Here is a 17,901-nt window from a genome sequence, read left to right as displayed (position 1 = left end):
AGGGAGTGTGAGTTAGAGACTGGGAGGTTTGCATCTGGGATTTCAGGAGGGTCTTGGCACTGCATGAAACTTAGATGCAAGGCATGGCCATGGAGGTGGCTGGAGGGGAATGATGGAGAAGGTCCTGTGGGTGAGAAGAGCCAGAGCTCAGTGAGTGCCGTTCCCCAGAGGTGCTCAGGGCAAAGATAAGCGGCCACGCAGTGGGGAGCAGTGCAGGGTAGCGGCGGCCTCAGGAAAGGGCCGGATGGTGGAAGAGATGGCAGGTGAACAGGCTGAGAGAGCAGAGGTCCTCGGTGTAAAGGTAAATGGCCTGGAGGTGGGAGAGCAGCGAGAGGCTAGGTCAGGAGCCAGGGCGGTGGGCCAGAGCTCAGGAGACGCAGGCAGGCGCGATGACCAGACAGGCCCAGCTGTCCGGGGCTTCTTAGGAAGTCCTGGTCCACTGGTCTCAGCCTCAGATGCACGTTAGAACCACCCGGGGAGCTTTACAGATATTGCTGCCAGGGTCCCACCCCCAAAATGCTGTTGTCACTAGCCTGTCTCCCTCCGTCATGATTTATGTGCCAAAGACTATCTTTCATCATCACCAAAATTGTGCTCATGCATCCCCGTGCTGGCTGACGCTGTTGACTCACTCCCAGGATCTACTGAGACCAGCAGCTCCCCGGGGACATTGCCCTGTACACTGACTACGTTTCTTCAACCCCCGGCCGGGCTCCAATAGACAGCCTGGTCCCCAAAGCATCTGTGAAAAGGAGGCAGGGGAGTCCATGTGGACATGGAGGGTGTGGACGCCTCCAAAATCACACAAGGGTGAGTTACCCGATTACCAACCAGCCAGCCACCCACAGAAACTCCCCTGAAGGCATCTGCTCTTGAAGTGGACGTGGGCGTTGCACCTCATGGTCCACAGATGGCCTGGTGTTCCACCTCCCCCAAGCCCACAGGGGTCACTGTCTCTTGGCAGCTGTATCAAGGGTGACTCTACCATAGTGAGCAACCAATGGGGTATGAAAGAATGTCCCCACGGGAGGCCCATTCTAGGAACAAAGGCAGATCTCCCAGCTCTTTGGAACACATATCTTCGCAAAAGCTAATTAGCCTCTAAACCCTAATCACAACTAAGGCACACAATCTATTGCATCTGATAACATGAAAGGTACAATCATACTTTCCAAGCACAGAGTACTTCCACCTGTTGAAGCAAATCTGAACAGAAAAAAAATACATCATTTTACAAGTTTTCTACGAAACACCCGTAGCTCTTGACAACAGATTTTGACTTAACTCAGCGATGAGCTGCCATTCAGCCAACCTTTAGCCATTATTGTAAAACCAGGTTTTGGAAGGTACGCTGCTACTTAAAGTTAGAAGTTGATACAGTACTTACTTAGTGCTGTGGAACACTGCAGAATGCAAGAAGGGACCTGCAAAGGGCCTCTTAAAATAAATATTTCCTTTTTGGCAGAAAATATCATTGCAGGGTCCCCCATGGGTAGGGGAGTGGGCAGTGGACAGTAGTAGATGGGCTGACACTGCATTTGAGAGTGGAAAGAATATATCCAGCATGCAGAATAGACTGGGCTTCTCCTATTGGGCCATACGTGCTGGGCCTCTTTGCATTCACCTTCTAAAATGAAACTTCCCCAGACAATAATTATTCATGTTTTCAAAGAAGAGAATAACCATTGCTCTCCTGGTGGCTCCAAACTTAGAATTTCAGGGTCTAATTTAGACGTACTCACTTAACAAGCCAAGCTTTTATCCATAAAGACTAGAGAAAAAGAGAGAATGATTTTTATGATGGGTGGGGTCAATGGATGCCACAGCAACTTCTAGATGCAGCCCCAGTCTTGCACCCCTAGGGTCACGGCTGCACCACCAACAAGACGGTGGTCCAAGTTCATGGGGCCACTTGGTGGATCCATTTACATAGGTGGTGCTCCTGGAGCTTTACACAGCAGCTCCTATATAATTCTGGACATTAACATGCTCAAGGAGACTTGAGAATAGCCCTTTTGAAGTAAGGTTCAGCATCACTGTCTCAGCTACTTCCTTGGGGAATTCTGAATGTGAGTTCCATTAAAAAAACAATACAGCAGCAAAGGGGCATCCTACCACGGCTTCTTTGGAGATTTCACTCCCACATGATACCTCTTGGATGAGAATCAAAGCTTTTCGTGTACCTACCATTCTAGGAGCCAAAATACCAAGGTGAAAACCCTCCCATGTGATTGTTTGAGCACAGAATACAAACAAAATAATTAGCAACTCAAAGGGCATTTCAAACATGCGCCAACATGGAACCATGCGAAACAGGGAAGACTCCTGTTTGTAAATTCCGACTACTCAGACAGACTTTAAGGATTCATATCCTAGGCAACAGAAATGTGCTCTGTAAAAGAAATCTTCCCAGAGGCTTTTCCATATTTGCCATGGTTAAGCTTACATTTAAATAAACGAGGAGTTTCTTACCTGTCTACCAAGTGGTCCTTCTGCAAATCAGCTCCCTGCTCTCCAAGTCACTCCACGAATGAGCAGAAAGAACCAGATCTCATTGTGGGGACCACAGGCTGTCCTCCTTGTGGAAGGGCAGTAGAAACTTCAGCATCAAGCCTTCAGAATGTAGACGCCAAAGTGTCAAGTGCAATTATCTAAGAAGAGAGGGCTTGGTGCAAAACATCGATGCCCCGCAAATAGGAAAATGGCATCTTTGACTGACAGTCAACAGTACACACATTCATGGAGTTTCTTCCCCAGAATAGAGACTGTTTCTATGTTGACACACATCTCTTGTACCTTAAAGAATGATCGATGGAACACATTTGAGACACTGGAGTGCGTTTATGGCAGTCATAGGATAAGTCATTATTTCCATGCGCTGTGGTTTGAGTTTGTGACTTTGGACACATTGATCATTAAGGCAGAGGGGGAGATACAAGTACTGACAAACTCTCAGCAGCACCTAAGCTAGGACATCCCAGAGGTGGCTACCTGGGGCCTCTGCCTGGGGCCCCACGTGATGGGGCTCCCAGGTCAGTGATTCGAGGAACCAAAGGCAGGTAGACTCTCCATCACCTGGGGCTAGAACGCTGAGGCCCTTACCCTGCCAGGCCATAAAAAGCCCCACCATGGCAAAGAGAGTCAGCACAATGAAAAAGGCATGGGATCTGTATCGAGAATATGATCCTGGGCTCTGCCATTTTGCAGCGTGGTGGCCATGGCCACGGACTTGGCAGGAATATGGCGAAGGACCTCCTGGAAATTCTTGGATTCCAGGCCCTCGAGACCTCCTGTCCTGGCAAAACAAATTCTCCACATGGCCCAGCCCCACTAGCCTGGACACCAAAGTTTAGGGCCAGGGTCCTAGGTTGTCGTGAAATGGTCCTTTCCCCTGATGAGCTCTCATGCAACAGGTGGCCATTAAACGTTGCTTAAAGGATGTGAGGCATTCGGGAATACCCCATGGCTATGGTTTCCAGAAGATTCCAGTAAGAGAGGAAACTCTGTCCGCCTTCTTTAGTTTTCAAGCCCTATTCTGTAGAGTGCACTGCGGTCCTCTGTACATCATGAGGTGTGACATCCTAGAGGCCCTTTGGCTTTTTAGTGATCTCTTTGATGGAGCCCAAGATGGTCTTCATGCTGAATTCCATCTTCAGTGGGCAATATCATATAAAGTTCTTTCTGAAAGAAAAGGGAAAAGAACCAGAATCAACAATGGAAACATATCTGTTTTACTCTGTGTTATTTAAATTATTGGAATAAAGAAAGTAACCTTAAGTTTAATTTTAGTTTTAATTTGCTTTTAATAAACTTGCCCAGATTGAATTTACCACTAAAGAATGAGAAAATAGCAATAATTGACTCCATTTAGGTCAAATGTTGGTAATGATGTTTGATCAAAGGCAGATTATCTTACAAAGGAACAAATGACAGTGATACTCCCAGATTGAAAACAACAACAAAGAAGACATAACAGAACCAAAGGGAAAAAAAAACTTTCAAGAATCAATTCTGGGCCATCTGAGCCAAGGAATATTTTTACAGATTGGGATGGTAAGTCATGACAGTACTATGAAGCTACCAAAAGCAAAAAGGTAAGGCTTTTGATACAGCGGAAAATGTGAACTGTATTCCACAACCTTGGTTTCCTGTCTCTTGATAAAGCAGCCTGCATTCAATCCTTTCCCAAGTCCATCCGCCAGCCTCATGACCTCTGAACTTTAGATGTCCAGGATTGCACCTCAAAGTAACACTAAATAGGATTGCTTGCTAAAGCTCTGGACCAGCTCATTGCAGACACTGCCAGGATCACGTATCAAGGAACAGGCAGAGGATAAGTATCGTTAGACACGAAACAAAGACTCATGGCTGAGAGTTGCTTCTAGCTTAATACTAAGTTATTTAATATTTACTGTTATAAAATGTTATAACAATGTTATAATATATAAAATATAATGTTATAATTTAATGTTATATTATATAACACTGTTATCTTCCAAAGTATGTCTTCTTGCAGCTAAATCAGCAGGCAATTGGTACAATTTGACCATACCAATCAATACACTGTGATTAAAATATTTCAAAATAAATACAATGCAGGAGTTTTGGAAAGTGCCATTTTTTATTTTGTTTAGTTCTTCAGTCATAGTTGGTCACTGCCCTCCCCCGCCCTGATCTAGATAACACTAACAAAAATATGTTCTCCATGACTCAGACTGTCCTAGACATACTGATGAAGAGATCAGAGGGAATTGTTAATTACAGAGTTCTAGACTGTAAGTTTGTTCCACAAACTCCTTGCAGATAAAAATGAAAGTGATAAATTAGCTGTCACCACTTTGGAGATAAAGATAGTGGCATCTCACTGTCATGGGCATCGCTTTATAGGCACAAATGGCATATTTAAGGAATGAAATACGAGGGGGGGAGATATGCACAAACGAAAAATAAGGTCACTGAATTCATCATGGGTGAGATATTCCTTGGTGTAAAAAATTGGTTGTGCAGCTGTGATCCTGCAGCAGTGCCTGCATAGAAATGTTTAAAATGTGTTTTTAAATGCACATGTTCCTAGAACCATTTTATTGGAAGATGAAACACAGCATCTGGTCTCCTGCTCTGTCACCCTTCTCAGAGACAGATTCAAGCATCTCCAGATGAGTAATATCCATGAATTCTGAGGTTAGTGATGGAAATTGATGCTCCATCCCTGCTGAGAACCAGGAGTGACTGCAAGTCCAGGACTAACTAAAGGCTGGACCCCAACAGTTCAGGCTGGTCCTCACTAATGGTTTCAGGGTGAAAGGCACATCTTTAACATTGGTATCACTGTTATAACTCTTCATTTATTTTTATCTTGTTTATTATTTTTCAATATACTTTTAAAATTTCCCCATAAAGTCTTTTCACCAATTTTTTTTCTGTTCATTACTAATCCTTTATATTTTGGGGACTTTTGCGAAAGATATTTTCTAAAAGCGTGTGATCTAATAATTGCCAGCATATAGATATACAAGTGATAGTGAATATTTATGTTGTATCCAGCAACCTTGATAAACCCTCATCGATTCTAACAATTTATCTAAATATTCTCTGAGATCTGAGGTTTTCAAGGTAGACAGTGAATAAGCTCTGAAGGATAACAGCCTCTTCCTTTATAATATTCATATGTTTCATTTTATTTTTTCTTATATCATTGAGCTGGCCTTTAGTACTGCCAACACAAAGCTGAGTGGGGGTTGTAATAGAAAGCATTCTTACTCCTGATCTTAAACAGGAATACTTTTACCTTTTCACTATTAAATATAATACTGAGTTTCAACTCAGTTTTGTGGGGTTTTTTGATATATATTATTTATCAGTGTAGGAAAGTTATTTTCTATCCCTAATTGCTAAGGATCTTTTTTTTTCAATAAGTCAGGAATAGATATTGACTTGATCAAATGATTTTTCTTCATCAGTTAAGACAATCATACAGGTTTTTCCCTGGTAATTAATAGACTGATCTTTCTAATGTTGATACAGGTTTGTAGTACTAGGATAAATCCATTTTTTTCATGATTATTATTCTTTATAGTTTGCTAGATTGTTAATATTCTGTTTAAGATGTCTGTCCCTATATTTAATAGGATTTATTCTCCTTGGATAATTTAATTATTAAAGTTAGGCAGTCTCAAAAAAATGAGTTATGTTTGTTTTCTTTGTTCTCTGGAAGAGTTGTAATAGTTTGAAATTACTTGTTGATTGTGAGATTTAACATATAAAACCATCAGGGCACAGGCTTTTCTTTGCGGAAAGTTTTCGTTTGTTTGTTTGTTTTTGTTGTTGTTGTTTTTACGACTAACTCAGTTTTTTATAGTTTATTTCTTCTTGAGTCAGTTACATTTTTCTAGAATTTTGAACATTTAAGTTTTCAACTTTATTGCTATAAAGCTGAAAATGCTATCATTTTATTATCTTCTTGACCTCAGAAGCATCTATACTTTAAAAAAAGTTTATATTTGTTCTCTCCCCCCACCACCTTCTCTTTTCCTCTCCTCCCCTCCCCTCCTCTCTCTCACTCTTCCCTTCTCTTCCCTTTCCTTCCCTCTCCCCTGTCTCTCTCCTATTCAGTCTTGCCAGAAGTTTTCCAGTCTTACTAATTTATTCTTTCTGACTTGTGGAAGTTTTAATCTGTTGTTCTTTTCCTAACTCCCTGTGCTAGATGCTCAACTCATTGATTTCCATCCTATTTCTGTCCTCATATAAACATTTAAGGCTTTAAATTTCCCTCTCAATACTGCTTTATTGCATTCCCCTTTAAAAAGTATATAGTGCTATTATTGTTTATATATATTTTCAGTTTCCTTTATGACTTTTTTTTTGACCCACACAGTTGTTTTTTTTTTTTAAGTGTGTGCTTTAAAATTTCTATATGGAGGTTTTCTGTTTATCTCTTTGTTCCTGATTTCTAACTTAATGCATTATGGGGAGAGAATGTGACATGTCCTATGAGCGTGATGAGATTTACCTGATAATCTGCTTTATGAACTGTGTTCAATTGTCAAAATTATTCCTTATATTGTATTGAGATACGTATCTTTCGTTTGCAGGCTGCAATGTCCTTTCGCTAACATGAAACACATGATTTCTTTTCGTTGTATTTTCTGTTTTAAAAATTTCCACAATATAGGGCAGTTATTGAATTGCTGAGCAATGTTAAAAAATAATTCATTCAAGTATGTTGATAGAGTGCTTAGTACATGCTCATTATGGCTGTACGCTAGGCATTAAGAACACAGGGATGACAGAGACTAACACAGTGCTTGTTCCCATGGACTTAACTTAGCATCTAGATGGGCAGAGAGATAATTGCTCACATAGTTATTTAGTTATTGTTGTGTTAAATGTCACAGAGGGAAAGTACAGTGTGCGATGAGGCAGGTTCTCTCTGAGATCAAGTACCGTGGCTATAGCATGCGAGTCATCGCTAGCTGTACTCAGAAGTCTCGGCACAGAAACACCAAAGAGTCACCCAGGAATATGACTCATCAAGTACAGGTGTATCCCTCTAGCCTGCTGTGTTTCTCCTCCTCACCTCTCTCCTTATCTCCACCAGTTCCTAGTGATGTGTCCTCTTTTCCTTTTCTCCCACTTACCCGTTCATTTTTTGGTTCCTAACCACCATAGTGGTCTTTCTCTGAAAACATGTTACGTACTGGATGCTCGGGACAAACCTCCACAACTCTGAAGGTGTGATCTGTTCAGTAGAGTTTCTGATGTCACTCACACTCCATCAGTTGGTTTTTTCCAAACCCAAAGTTACATGGTTTACCAAATTTTGCTCTTAACTGAGGATGTGCATATATAAATATGAAAGACTATTTTAAGTAGTTACTGTGCTCTCTGTTATTATAATGAATGCAATCACAAAATGAGGTCCAAAGTAAGGTTATTTCCATTTCTGCCATGTTCAACATCAACATTCATTTATATTGTAATTGTGTGAGGTGTGAGATTATGTGAGGTTTTGTGTGTGTTTTTGTTTGTTTGGTTGGTTTTGGTTAGACTGATTATGCTGAAGGCTCATATTGCCACAGCAGTCAATTAAAATGTCTGGTTATTTTTGTTTTTACCATCGATCAGCCCTGTCCCCGCAAGCTGGTACTTGAGTGGCTGGTGTATTTGAGCAAAAAGTGGCACTTTGCTGCTATCGGTCTCCCTCTTGTTAGATTCATTCCATTGATCCAGGCCAGCAAGTCTCCTCTGGACCTTGTTTCTTCTTTTCTCTTTTTCATTCCTGGTTTCTCTTGGTCTCAGTTGTGCCATTCAATGTATTGGCTAATCACTACTTTGCACCCCTGATCAGCAGGCTATCCCTTTCCCTGTCCAAGTCTCCCCAGTTGAAATGGTCAACAGGAGAGGGCCAACAGGAGAGCCAGAGAGAAACATACTATGAGAAACATACTCCAGCTGGACATCCATCCCTTAATCATCAACTTCAATCATGTTAAGTTGATCTTGGTTGATCCCAGTCCTCAAGGGCTAGGACTGAAAACACTGTCAAAATTCTGCTCAGATGGAGATCATGCCCTTCAAGTCAACTGCATTTCTTGTATTTATTAGTCCAGTGAAATGAGCCTTGTCTGGCAGGACCTGTTAATGATGAGCCCACCCTGACTCACAGTGACCTCCACTTTCTTAGTTAAGTGCTCACCAACCGCCTTTTTAAATACACCATCTCCAAATGACCCTCAGGGAGGACATTAAGCTCATGTTCCCTCAGAGCTCTGGCTTCCTCAGCGATCTCAAGCGAGTTCTAACCACCACCTCCAGCCTCCTCTTCTCAGCTGTCCCCGCTTGACCTCTTTCCTGGCATGTTATATTGTCAACCACCCCATCTTTCTTGGTCACACATTTGTGCAATTCATCCTCTCCTTGGACTTTGAAAAATCAGAACGTGTGTTCACTTTCAGTCTTGGGGATGGAAATCTCTGCTGTCTTATAATGATTTCTCAACATTGCCAGTGATGTTTACTCCAGACAACGTGTAAGCTCTTTTGAGAAGCAGCTTATCCAGGCTAGAAAATCTCTCCTCCATAACTAGGTTTCCCTTATAACCTCCTTGTGGTCTTAGGATTTTAGTGTTCTTCTAAATGTTAATTTCACAATTACCTGTAATTACCTGACTTCTCAAAGTCAGAGAAGAGGAAGCAAAAATGAAAGTCCAAGAGATACTCCCCCTTGTGAAAAAACTAGTCAATGGTTCTTAACACTATTTAGGTGATGGTACACCTGGAATTTAAAATACTGTCTGTTTATATAGCAGAAGCTAACACAGCATTATGAAGCAATTATACTCCAACAAAGATGTTAAAAAAATAAAAAAAAATAAAATACTGTCTGTGAAACGCCTTGATATAATGAAAGACCATGATTATTGGTAGCTATTTTCATCTTACAATCAATTTGGCCAGCCGAAGGTATAATATATGACAAGAACTCTAAAGCAGGGGTCCACAACCCCGGGCCACGGACCGGTAGTGGTCCATGGCCTGTTAGGAACCGGGCCGCGCGGCAGGAGGTGAGCAGTGGGTGAGCGAGTGAAGCTTCATCTGCCGCTCCCCGTTGCTCCCCATCACCCCCATTACCGCCTGAACCATCCCCCACCCACCCCTGGTCCGTGGAAAAATTGTCTTCCATGAAACCGGTCCCTGGTGCCAAAAAGGTTGGAGACCGTTGCCCTAAAGAACATATAAAAACTACAGCTATGAACAAATACATATACCTTCCCAGCACAAGATATCAAAGTCACCCCATTCTGGGGTTTTCTGCTAACACAGACATACCTCAGAGATATTGCAGGCTCAATTCCAGACCACCATAATAAAGTAAATATCGCATTAAGAAACTAAGACAGATTTTTTGTTTCCCAGTGCGTGTAAAAGTTATGTTTACACTACACTGTAGTCTATTAACTGTGCAATAGCATTATATCTAAAAAACAATGTACATACGCCAATTTAAAACTACTTTATTGGGACTTCTTGGTGGTCCAGTGTTAAAGAATCCACCTTCCAGTGCAGGGGATGTGGTTTGATCCCTGGTCGGTGAACTAAGATCCCACATGCCACGGGGCAACTAAGCCCAGGTGCCACAACTACTGAGCCCGCATGCCTCAACTAGAGAGCCCAAGTGCCATGAACTACAGAGCCCACACACTCTGGAGCCCGTGCACCACAACTTGAGAAGAGAAAACACACACGCCACAACTAGAGAGAAGCCCATGCACCGCAATGAAAGATCCCACACGCCACAGTGAAGATCCTGCGTGCCACAACTAAGACCCGATGCAGCCAAATAAATAAATAAATACATTTTGAAAAATAAAATGAAATAAAAATTAAAATACTTTATTACTAGAAAATGCTAACCATCATTTGAGCCTTCAGTGAGTTGTATTCTTTTTGCTGGTGGAGAGTTTAACATGTTGCAAGAATTACCAAAATGGAACACAGAGAGTCGAAGTGAGCAAATGCTGTTGGAAAAATGGTGCCAATAGACTTGCTCAATGCAGCACTGTCACAAATCTTCAAAATTTGTAAAAAGCGCAATATCTGTGAAGTGCAATAATATGAGGTCTGTCTGTAATTGCTTGCTTCCTATTTATTTATTTATTGAACAGAGGAGGTTAGTACTTAAAAATAAGAGAAGGCGGGGATTTCCCTGGTGGTCCAGTGGTTAAGAATCCACCTTCCAAGGCAGGGAATGCAGGTTCGAGCCCTGGTCAGGGAACTAAGATCCCACATGCCACGGGGCAACTAAGCCCATGCGCCGCTACTACTGAGCCCATGCACCCTGGAGCCCGTGCACCACAACTAGAGAGAAGGCCGTGTGCCACAACTAAGGCCCGACACAGCCAAATAAATAAATAAATAAATAAATATTTTTTAAAAAAGAGAGAGAGAGAAGGCAGAGGATGCCAAACAATTAGGAAAAAGAATTATGAGAGGAAATATTTTAAATTGAGACTATTTTGTTATTCAAGTTAATTCTGGTGAGTTGTGAAAAGACTACAGCCATCACATAGTTTTAGAAGCAAGGATCCAAGGCAAACCTGGTGTGCACAGGACACCTACTAAGCTAGGTGGGTCCCCAAAGCTTCCATTACCTACTTGAGACAAGCAGTTACCTGAGTGGAGCTAGTTCTCACCTACTGTTCTACTTTGGGAATTAGTGGCTTTTCTGAAGGAAAAAGTCAGTAAAATCCATTATTTATTTCTCATACCCCTTGATCTCTATTTCATAAAAGGATTAAAGACAATGTCAGATTCACCTAAAGAAAGACAAATGTTTGCAGAAGGCGGACAGATGTGAAGTGCTCCAAAGCAAAGGAGAAGTAGTTAGATGCCATGGGATGGAGAGATTTTTGATTTCTCAAGTTTGTTATCGCCTATATATTTCCCCCTTACAGATTACCACTTAAGCCCTTAGATAACTAATGAGTGTATATTCCTTTTTTCCAGGAGTATCAAGGAATTGGCACTCAGGAATGACTGTCAAACCATAGCTTAGTTTTGGGGACAAAAAAGCAAGAGAAACATCAAGAGATGGAAAGGACACTGGCAGCTATAAAGAATAAATAAGAGCTCTAATTTCCTGAGCCCTGGGCGGAGGGGGGGTGGGGTGGGGCAGAGGGAATGGCTAGAGAGTAACACTCAGCCAGCCCTGAGAAGAACCTGTGAAGGCCTCCCATATTTGGCTAGCAAATCCGAAAGGACACAAGTAAGGTCTTCTCTCCAAGTTCTGGCTATAATATTAACTCAAACGCCCTTTTGCTACTTTTCATATTTTGAGATGCCTTACCTCATTCTTGGCTTAAGACTTCCTAATACTTTTCTTGAAAATTTCTGCAAAAATTTTATATTCCTTAGCTGCTTATATGCCCCTCCTGTCATATTAAGTCCATGTTCTCCTGATGTCTAAGTTCAGTTAGAGGGCTTCTTCCTGAGTTCTTTTGAAATGCCAGCCTACTTGTATTCGCTACAATTATTTGCCACTGTACTGTCATGTTCTCATTTTTGAGAAATGCCTGTCCATTCTCTGTTCTTCCTCCACACATAAATAAATGAGTTCTTTTTGATTGTCATCTTAAACTTTTTTTTTTTAAAGAAAGCCACATCTGTCTCTGAAACTGAGACTTCCCCATAACATCCCCGTAAGTCCATGAAAAGATTGTGGATTCCTCCCTGGTTATGTGACCCTCATGTTATTCCTGTCAAATCTTCTTTTGCATTATCTTCATTTTTTCCTGCTGTATTTCCCCTTCTGTTTGTGAGAGTACCAATTATACCTACCTTGCACACTCTATGTCAGTGTCTGTTGTCTCCTAGCATTTTTTCCTGTCAGTACTTTGTATTATAATACGTCCCTGCTCACAGTTAGCAGGGGTCTCCCTGCCTCAAAAATCCAGCATTTTCTTTGGAAGGGTAGAACAATCACCCTTTCTGCTCACTAAGATCAGCATTGCAGGGTCGTTACCATCGGTAAATTCTCCTCCATCATGACATGTGTGTAGCCTGCACCTCACAAAGGTGCTGCATCTGAATGTTTCCCTGACTGATCCTGCTTCTTTTCTGCATCCTGCCCTTTGGTCCCCACTTTGCCTTTTCAAGCAAGGTTTTGCCTTTTGGCCTTTACCACCTATGCTGAAGAACATATTGGAGGTGTTCCCTCTCCCTCAGTATGTCCCCTTCACACTGCCCAAGTTTTACTTTAATTGGCAGCGTTTCTTCATATACTGTGGTTCAGCATCTGTGTGGTTATTCACCTCATCAAAGATGGGATTTAATTTTAATCTTTTCTTTCTCTTCATTGTTTTCCATTCCTTTAGTCAGGAAAGGAGAAATATCAATAACTAGGCTTATCAATGGAAAACTTATTTTTGTTTGTTTCTAAAATTGTGAAGGGTAAAATGAATATAACATGCTTGTTCTCCCTATTGTAACTGCTGTACAATTTCATATGGATTTCTTATATGTTTTTAATATTTTACTTTATTTTATTTTATTTTGGCTGCGTTGGGTCTTCAACACCGCGCACGGGCTCTTCTCTAGTTGTGGCGAGCAGGGGCTACTCTTCGTTGCTGTGCACGGGCTTCTCATTGCAGTGGCTTCTCTTGTTGCAGAGCACGGGCTCTAGGCACCTGGGCTTCAGTAGTTGTGGCGTGTGGGCTCTAGAGTGCAGGCTCAGTAGTTGTGCTGCATGGGCTTTGTTGCTCCACGGCATGTGGGATCTTCCCGGACCAGGGCTCGAACCCGTGTCCCCTGCATTGGCAGGCGGATTCTTAACCACTGCACCACCAGGGAAGTTCTATGTTTTTAATATTTTACTGTGTGGTCCATTTCCCCGACTAGACTGCCAACTCCATCAGTATTGGTCCATCTTGCATACGTTGGTTGAGCGAGTTGAATCAGCCCAATTAGAGAAAAGGTCTTGTGATCTGCTCATTTCATACAAGTCCTTAGGGTGGAAGGAGCAATATAAATTTGGTCACATTTACTTTTGTATACAAGACCGACACTATTAGGATGACTGACATCATTCTATATGGCTGTTATTCCTCTCCATTTTCAAAACGAACTGCTATCAGTTCTACTTCAAATTGACTCCATATGAATATGAACAAGTGCATTTGACACAATGAGTGTAGTTTGGTCAGGTTCTAGGAAGGACTTTTAATTTCCTTTGTTTCACTCTCCATGGAGGCCTTTCTTTCATGTCCTCCTGTTTATTTTTACAAACCCAGAGATACCTACTGGGCCACGAATAGACTCAGCTTGGTTATACCTTGCTTCATATTTTCGGCATTCTCTTCCATCGTCCTGTAGATAAATAATATCAGAGAATTCGGGAACAGGAAGTAATCTTAGAATCTGTCAACTCCCGCTCCTTTACAGGTTGAGGAACAGAGGCCAGGATGCTGTGAGACGCATGTAAGTTCTCTCAGCTGGTGAACAGCAGAGCTCATTTCCCTGAGATCCAGTCTCATGTTCTTTCTACTACACCCCCCGCCTCTGTTTTGAACTTGAGCATCAGCTGAGTAGAAAAGTACATCTGATGTAACTGCAACTGTGTCCTTGGAAATATACAGCATCACCCTCGCACTCAACAACTTGTTGGCAGGGACCCAAACTTCTGTCTTACCTCCAAGTAAAAATAAAATATAATGTATGTCATTAGCACAAATATCACATTTAGGTAAATTCAGGGCACGCTGAAGACTTCACGTTTCTGGTGATGAACATCTTTTTTTCTTTCACGTAGCTGTCCTTTCTTTATGTTTACCACAGTTTCAAATTCCTTTCTTTGCAGAAGATGATATACTGTAGCAGAATATTTCTACTTTGTCACTCACTTTTTTTTTTCTATTTTAAATGATTTCTTAAAAATATATCAAATACATGGTGAAAATAATGGTCTGAGGAAGGTTATTTAAGCAGCTGATTTTGGCGGTCACAAAAAAGACACTTAACTTTAGGGTGGGCAAGAAAATAAAGACAGACCAAAACTCAAGTGCAAGTGATTTGGGTTTGGGTGGCCAGCTGGATAGTAATAGCCAAAATGCAACTCCATCTGTGGGGATCGGAGAGAAAAATACTTTCCTTGAGCACAAGAGTACCGGCAAGCCGTGTACTGCAGAAGCATGATGTCGAAAGGGTAAGGGACTCATGATATTGTAGGCACTCCCACAAACCTAAGCCCGATGGCTTTGGCAGCAAACAGAAGAGAGAAAAGCCAAGCAGAGGCAAATGTGAACAAAACAAGCGACAGAAGCAGCCATCCACGCCACCCTTATAAGCACAAAGAGGCAATAAACCTGTCAGCGGGGCTTTCCACGCAGCGTCTCCCCAAGCCAAGATGTAGTAACCATCAAAGGAGGTTTCCAGGCTTACGTTCTTTATGCCTGGTGCTAAGTATCCTGGGACAGCTGCACATCCCATGTCTCCTATCTGATGGTCTCTGCCCATTTTGGGGGCACACCAGTCCTGATGTTCTAACTTGACGCCTTCAGTAGGACAGGCTGTCCCTGCAATTGCCCGCCCCTGTGGCACTGTCATTTCTAGCGAGGCGAGGTCTCCCTCTGCTTCCTCCCCACCTCCCCTCGGCTGCTAAGAGGAGACCCAGTTGCTACCCTCTCCCTCTCTGGAGCTTGGAAAACCCTTCCCTTGTTCTGATGGACATGTTGGAAACAGCAGGGGGTGGGGGGGAAGAGTCAAACCTCACAGAGTGCTTTTGGATAGGAGAGAGAGATTAGGAAACTGGAACTTAGTTTTCTACCAATGCCTCTTTTTAGAATTTTCTATTATTTGACTAGAGACTGCCAAGGTTGGTTCTAAGGAGTGATTTTTCTTTTAACTAGAGACTGAGCTGGGCACTTCATGCTAAGGAAAGACATGGTGCTTGTTCTTGAAGTGCCCCCAGGCCATTGGGATAGATGGACAATAGACAGTGCTCAGGGGTGTTAAGTAACAAATGGTGGAATGCCACCAGAGCCCAGAGGGGAGCAGCCAGTTCAACCTGGGGTTAGGGAGGGGCGCTTGAAGGAGCGACCCCTTGAAGGGGCTCAGGATTTAGAGCTCTGTCTAAGCATTTCTCAGGAAGGAGAAAGAACAAAGTTGGGAAATAACACCATGTGCATGTGTGTATATATGTGAACCCTGGCAGGATATTTGGTCCTGTCCAGAACATCCATAAGACATTTGGTCCATGCCAAAAGGTCCTTGATATTTGGTCTGTCCAAAACATCCTTCAGCATATTTGGTCCATGCCAAATGGCTCTGGACAGGACCAAATATCAAGGACCTTTGGGCTTGAATCAAATCTCTCCATGGAGGTTTTAGACAGAACCAAATATGACGAAACATCAGGGACCTTTTGGCATGGACCAAGTATCTCTGTGGATGTTTTGGACAGAACCAAACATGAGCAAATATCAAGGACCTTTTGGTGTGGTGCAAACGTCTATGGCTGTTTTGGACAGGACCAAATATGACCAGATATCAAGGACATTTTGGTGTGGAGCAAATGTCTTATGGAGCAAATGTTTTATGGATCCAATGTCTTTTTAAAAAATTATTTATTTATTTTTTTGGCTGCATCGGGTCTTAGTTGCTGCACGCAGGATCTTTCATTGCAGCACGGGCTCTTCATTGTGGCACACGGGCTTCTCTCTAGTTGTGGCATGTGGGTTTTCTCTGTCTAGTTGTGGTGCCTGGGCTCCAGGGCACGTGGGCTCTGCAGTCGTGGCGCGCGGGTTCCAGAGCATGTGGGCTCTGTAGTTTGTGGCATGCGGGCTCTCTCGTTGAGGTGTGCGAGCTCAGCAGTTGTGGCGTGTGGGCTTAGCTGCCCCGCGGCACGTGGGATCTTCGTTCCCCGATCAGGGATTGGACCCACGTCCCCTGCACTGGAAGGCGGATTCTTTACGACTGGACCACCAGGAAAGTCCCTATGGATCCAGTATCTTAAGGACATTCTGAAGAGGACCAAATGTCTACTAAGTCAGTGAACATAGGGTGTGAGTTGATAGGAGTCAGTGGACTTTCAGTGGGAGTCAGTAGATTCTGCAGTGCAAGTTTGGGTGGGTTTGGAAGTGGGTGGGTTTGGAAGGAGGACTAAGACAGCAGAAGTCCTCCTTCGCCTGCTGCCCCAAGTTCCAGAGGAAACGGGAGCTCTGCCCCGGTTCCTGCCGCTCTGAGGACAACCATCACGGAAGGCCGGCTGCTCCCCTGGGTCCGTGCTCTACCTTCCACCAACCGGCTGAACAATCTCCATTTTCATCTAGGACTTGGTTTTTCCTCCTCCTGCATTATATCCTTATTTATTTATGTATTTAATGAAAACAGCAGTGAGGAACGATGTAGAACTGACGCTGAAGTCAGGATTTTGGCTCCCGACTTTCCATTGTGTGACTTTGAGGAAATGACTCAACACCTGGGGGCCTCAGTCTTCCCAAAAATGAGGTGGCGATTACAATACATCTCCTGGGATGAAATGAAGTCATCTATGACCAGACATAACAGGTGACCAGCGAGAAGAAGCTTATTGCTGCTCCCAAGTGAATGGTGATAAACGGAAGCGCTAGACCCGGGGTCAGTGAGATTTTCCCATAAAGGGCCAGAGAGCAAATATAAGGACCTTTGGGCTCCATTTCAGCTATTTCTGCAGCTGTGGCAGGAACACAACCATGGACAATAATAACTAAGGAATGGGCAGGATTGTGTTCCCACGAAACTTTATTTACACACACAGACAGTGGGCCGCAGTTTGCTCACTCCTGTTCGATCGATAGAACATTTCCTTTGGGTCATGATGTCCGATTTATGTTATTAGGCAGTTCGTCTTAGTTGCTATCACATATATAACATCAATCCAGCAACCCTGTGGGGAAGGTATTAACTGCCTTTCCTTTTGCAACAAAAGCCTAGTGATGCTAAGAAATGGACTGAAACTCACATGACCAAGCTGGCTGGAAAATGAAACCCCCTCGTGCTTAATCTCCGTGCCCGGGCGCCGGTTCCCTTATGGTGTTTCCTTCCTAACTTGGTGCTTAATGCTTCTTGACGACGCTGATGTTCTTCGAGGAAGATAGATGTCCATCCTTCCTGTGGCTCTGATATTTCTAATCTAGCCTCTTTCTTCAGGCCACCTCTAGGCAGGCTGGATTTTGCATTTTTCTTTGCAGGCTCTTTCAGTGCACACCTTCTGGGCTTTCTCTCCTCTGTTCTGTGTGAATCCATCATGCCCTACCTGCATGGCACTCACAAGTTTTATTCTCTTTGTTGGTGACTTCCAGTTTTTTAAGTTTCCACATTAAGTGGTGACTGCCCCAGAGCAGACTTCTCAGCCCTTAATTTAATTTTG

At 42.9% G+C, this 17,901-nt stretch overlaps 1 protein-coding gene and 1 long non-coding RNA gene across 2 annotated transcripts in view; both read right to left on the bottom strand.

Moving 5' to 3' along the window:
• Window positions 1-2,627, bottom strand: part of LOC133082906 (uncharacterized) — a 220,469-nt gene extending 217,842 nt beyond the window's left edge. The window contains exon 1 of the long non-coding RNA XR_009699079.1: window positions 2,473-2,627. This is a non-coding gene — a long non-coding RNA (uncharacterized LOC133082906). The remainder of the gene's footprint in view (window positions 1-2,472) is intronic.
• Window positions 2,628-2,634: 7 nt separating this feature from the next.
• Window positions 2,635-17,901, bottom strand: part of LOC133082905 (pseudouridine-5'-phosphatase-like) — a 136,135-nt gene continuing 120,868 nt past the window's right edge. The window contains exon 4 of the mRNA XM_061179579.1: window positions 2,635-3,681. Within this exon, the coding sequence (XP_061035562.1) occupies window positions 3,601-3,681 (81 nt within the window). The 3' untranslated portion in view covers window positions 2,635-3,600. The remainder of the gene's footprint in view (window positions 3,682-17,901) is intronic.

The sequence above is a fragment of the Eubalaena glacialis genome, chromosome Y, assembly GCF_028564815.1.
Source record: "Eubalaena glacialis isolate mEubGla1 chromosome Y, mEubGla1.1.hap2.+ XY, whole genome shotgun sequence".
Taxonomy (NCBI): Eukaryota; Metazoa; Chordata; class Mammalia; order Artiodactyla; family Balaenidae; genus Eubalaena; species Eubalaena glacialis.
This window is presented reverse-complemented; position numbering and strand designations above follow the sequence as displayed.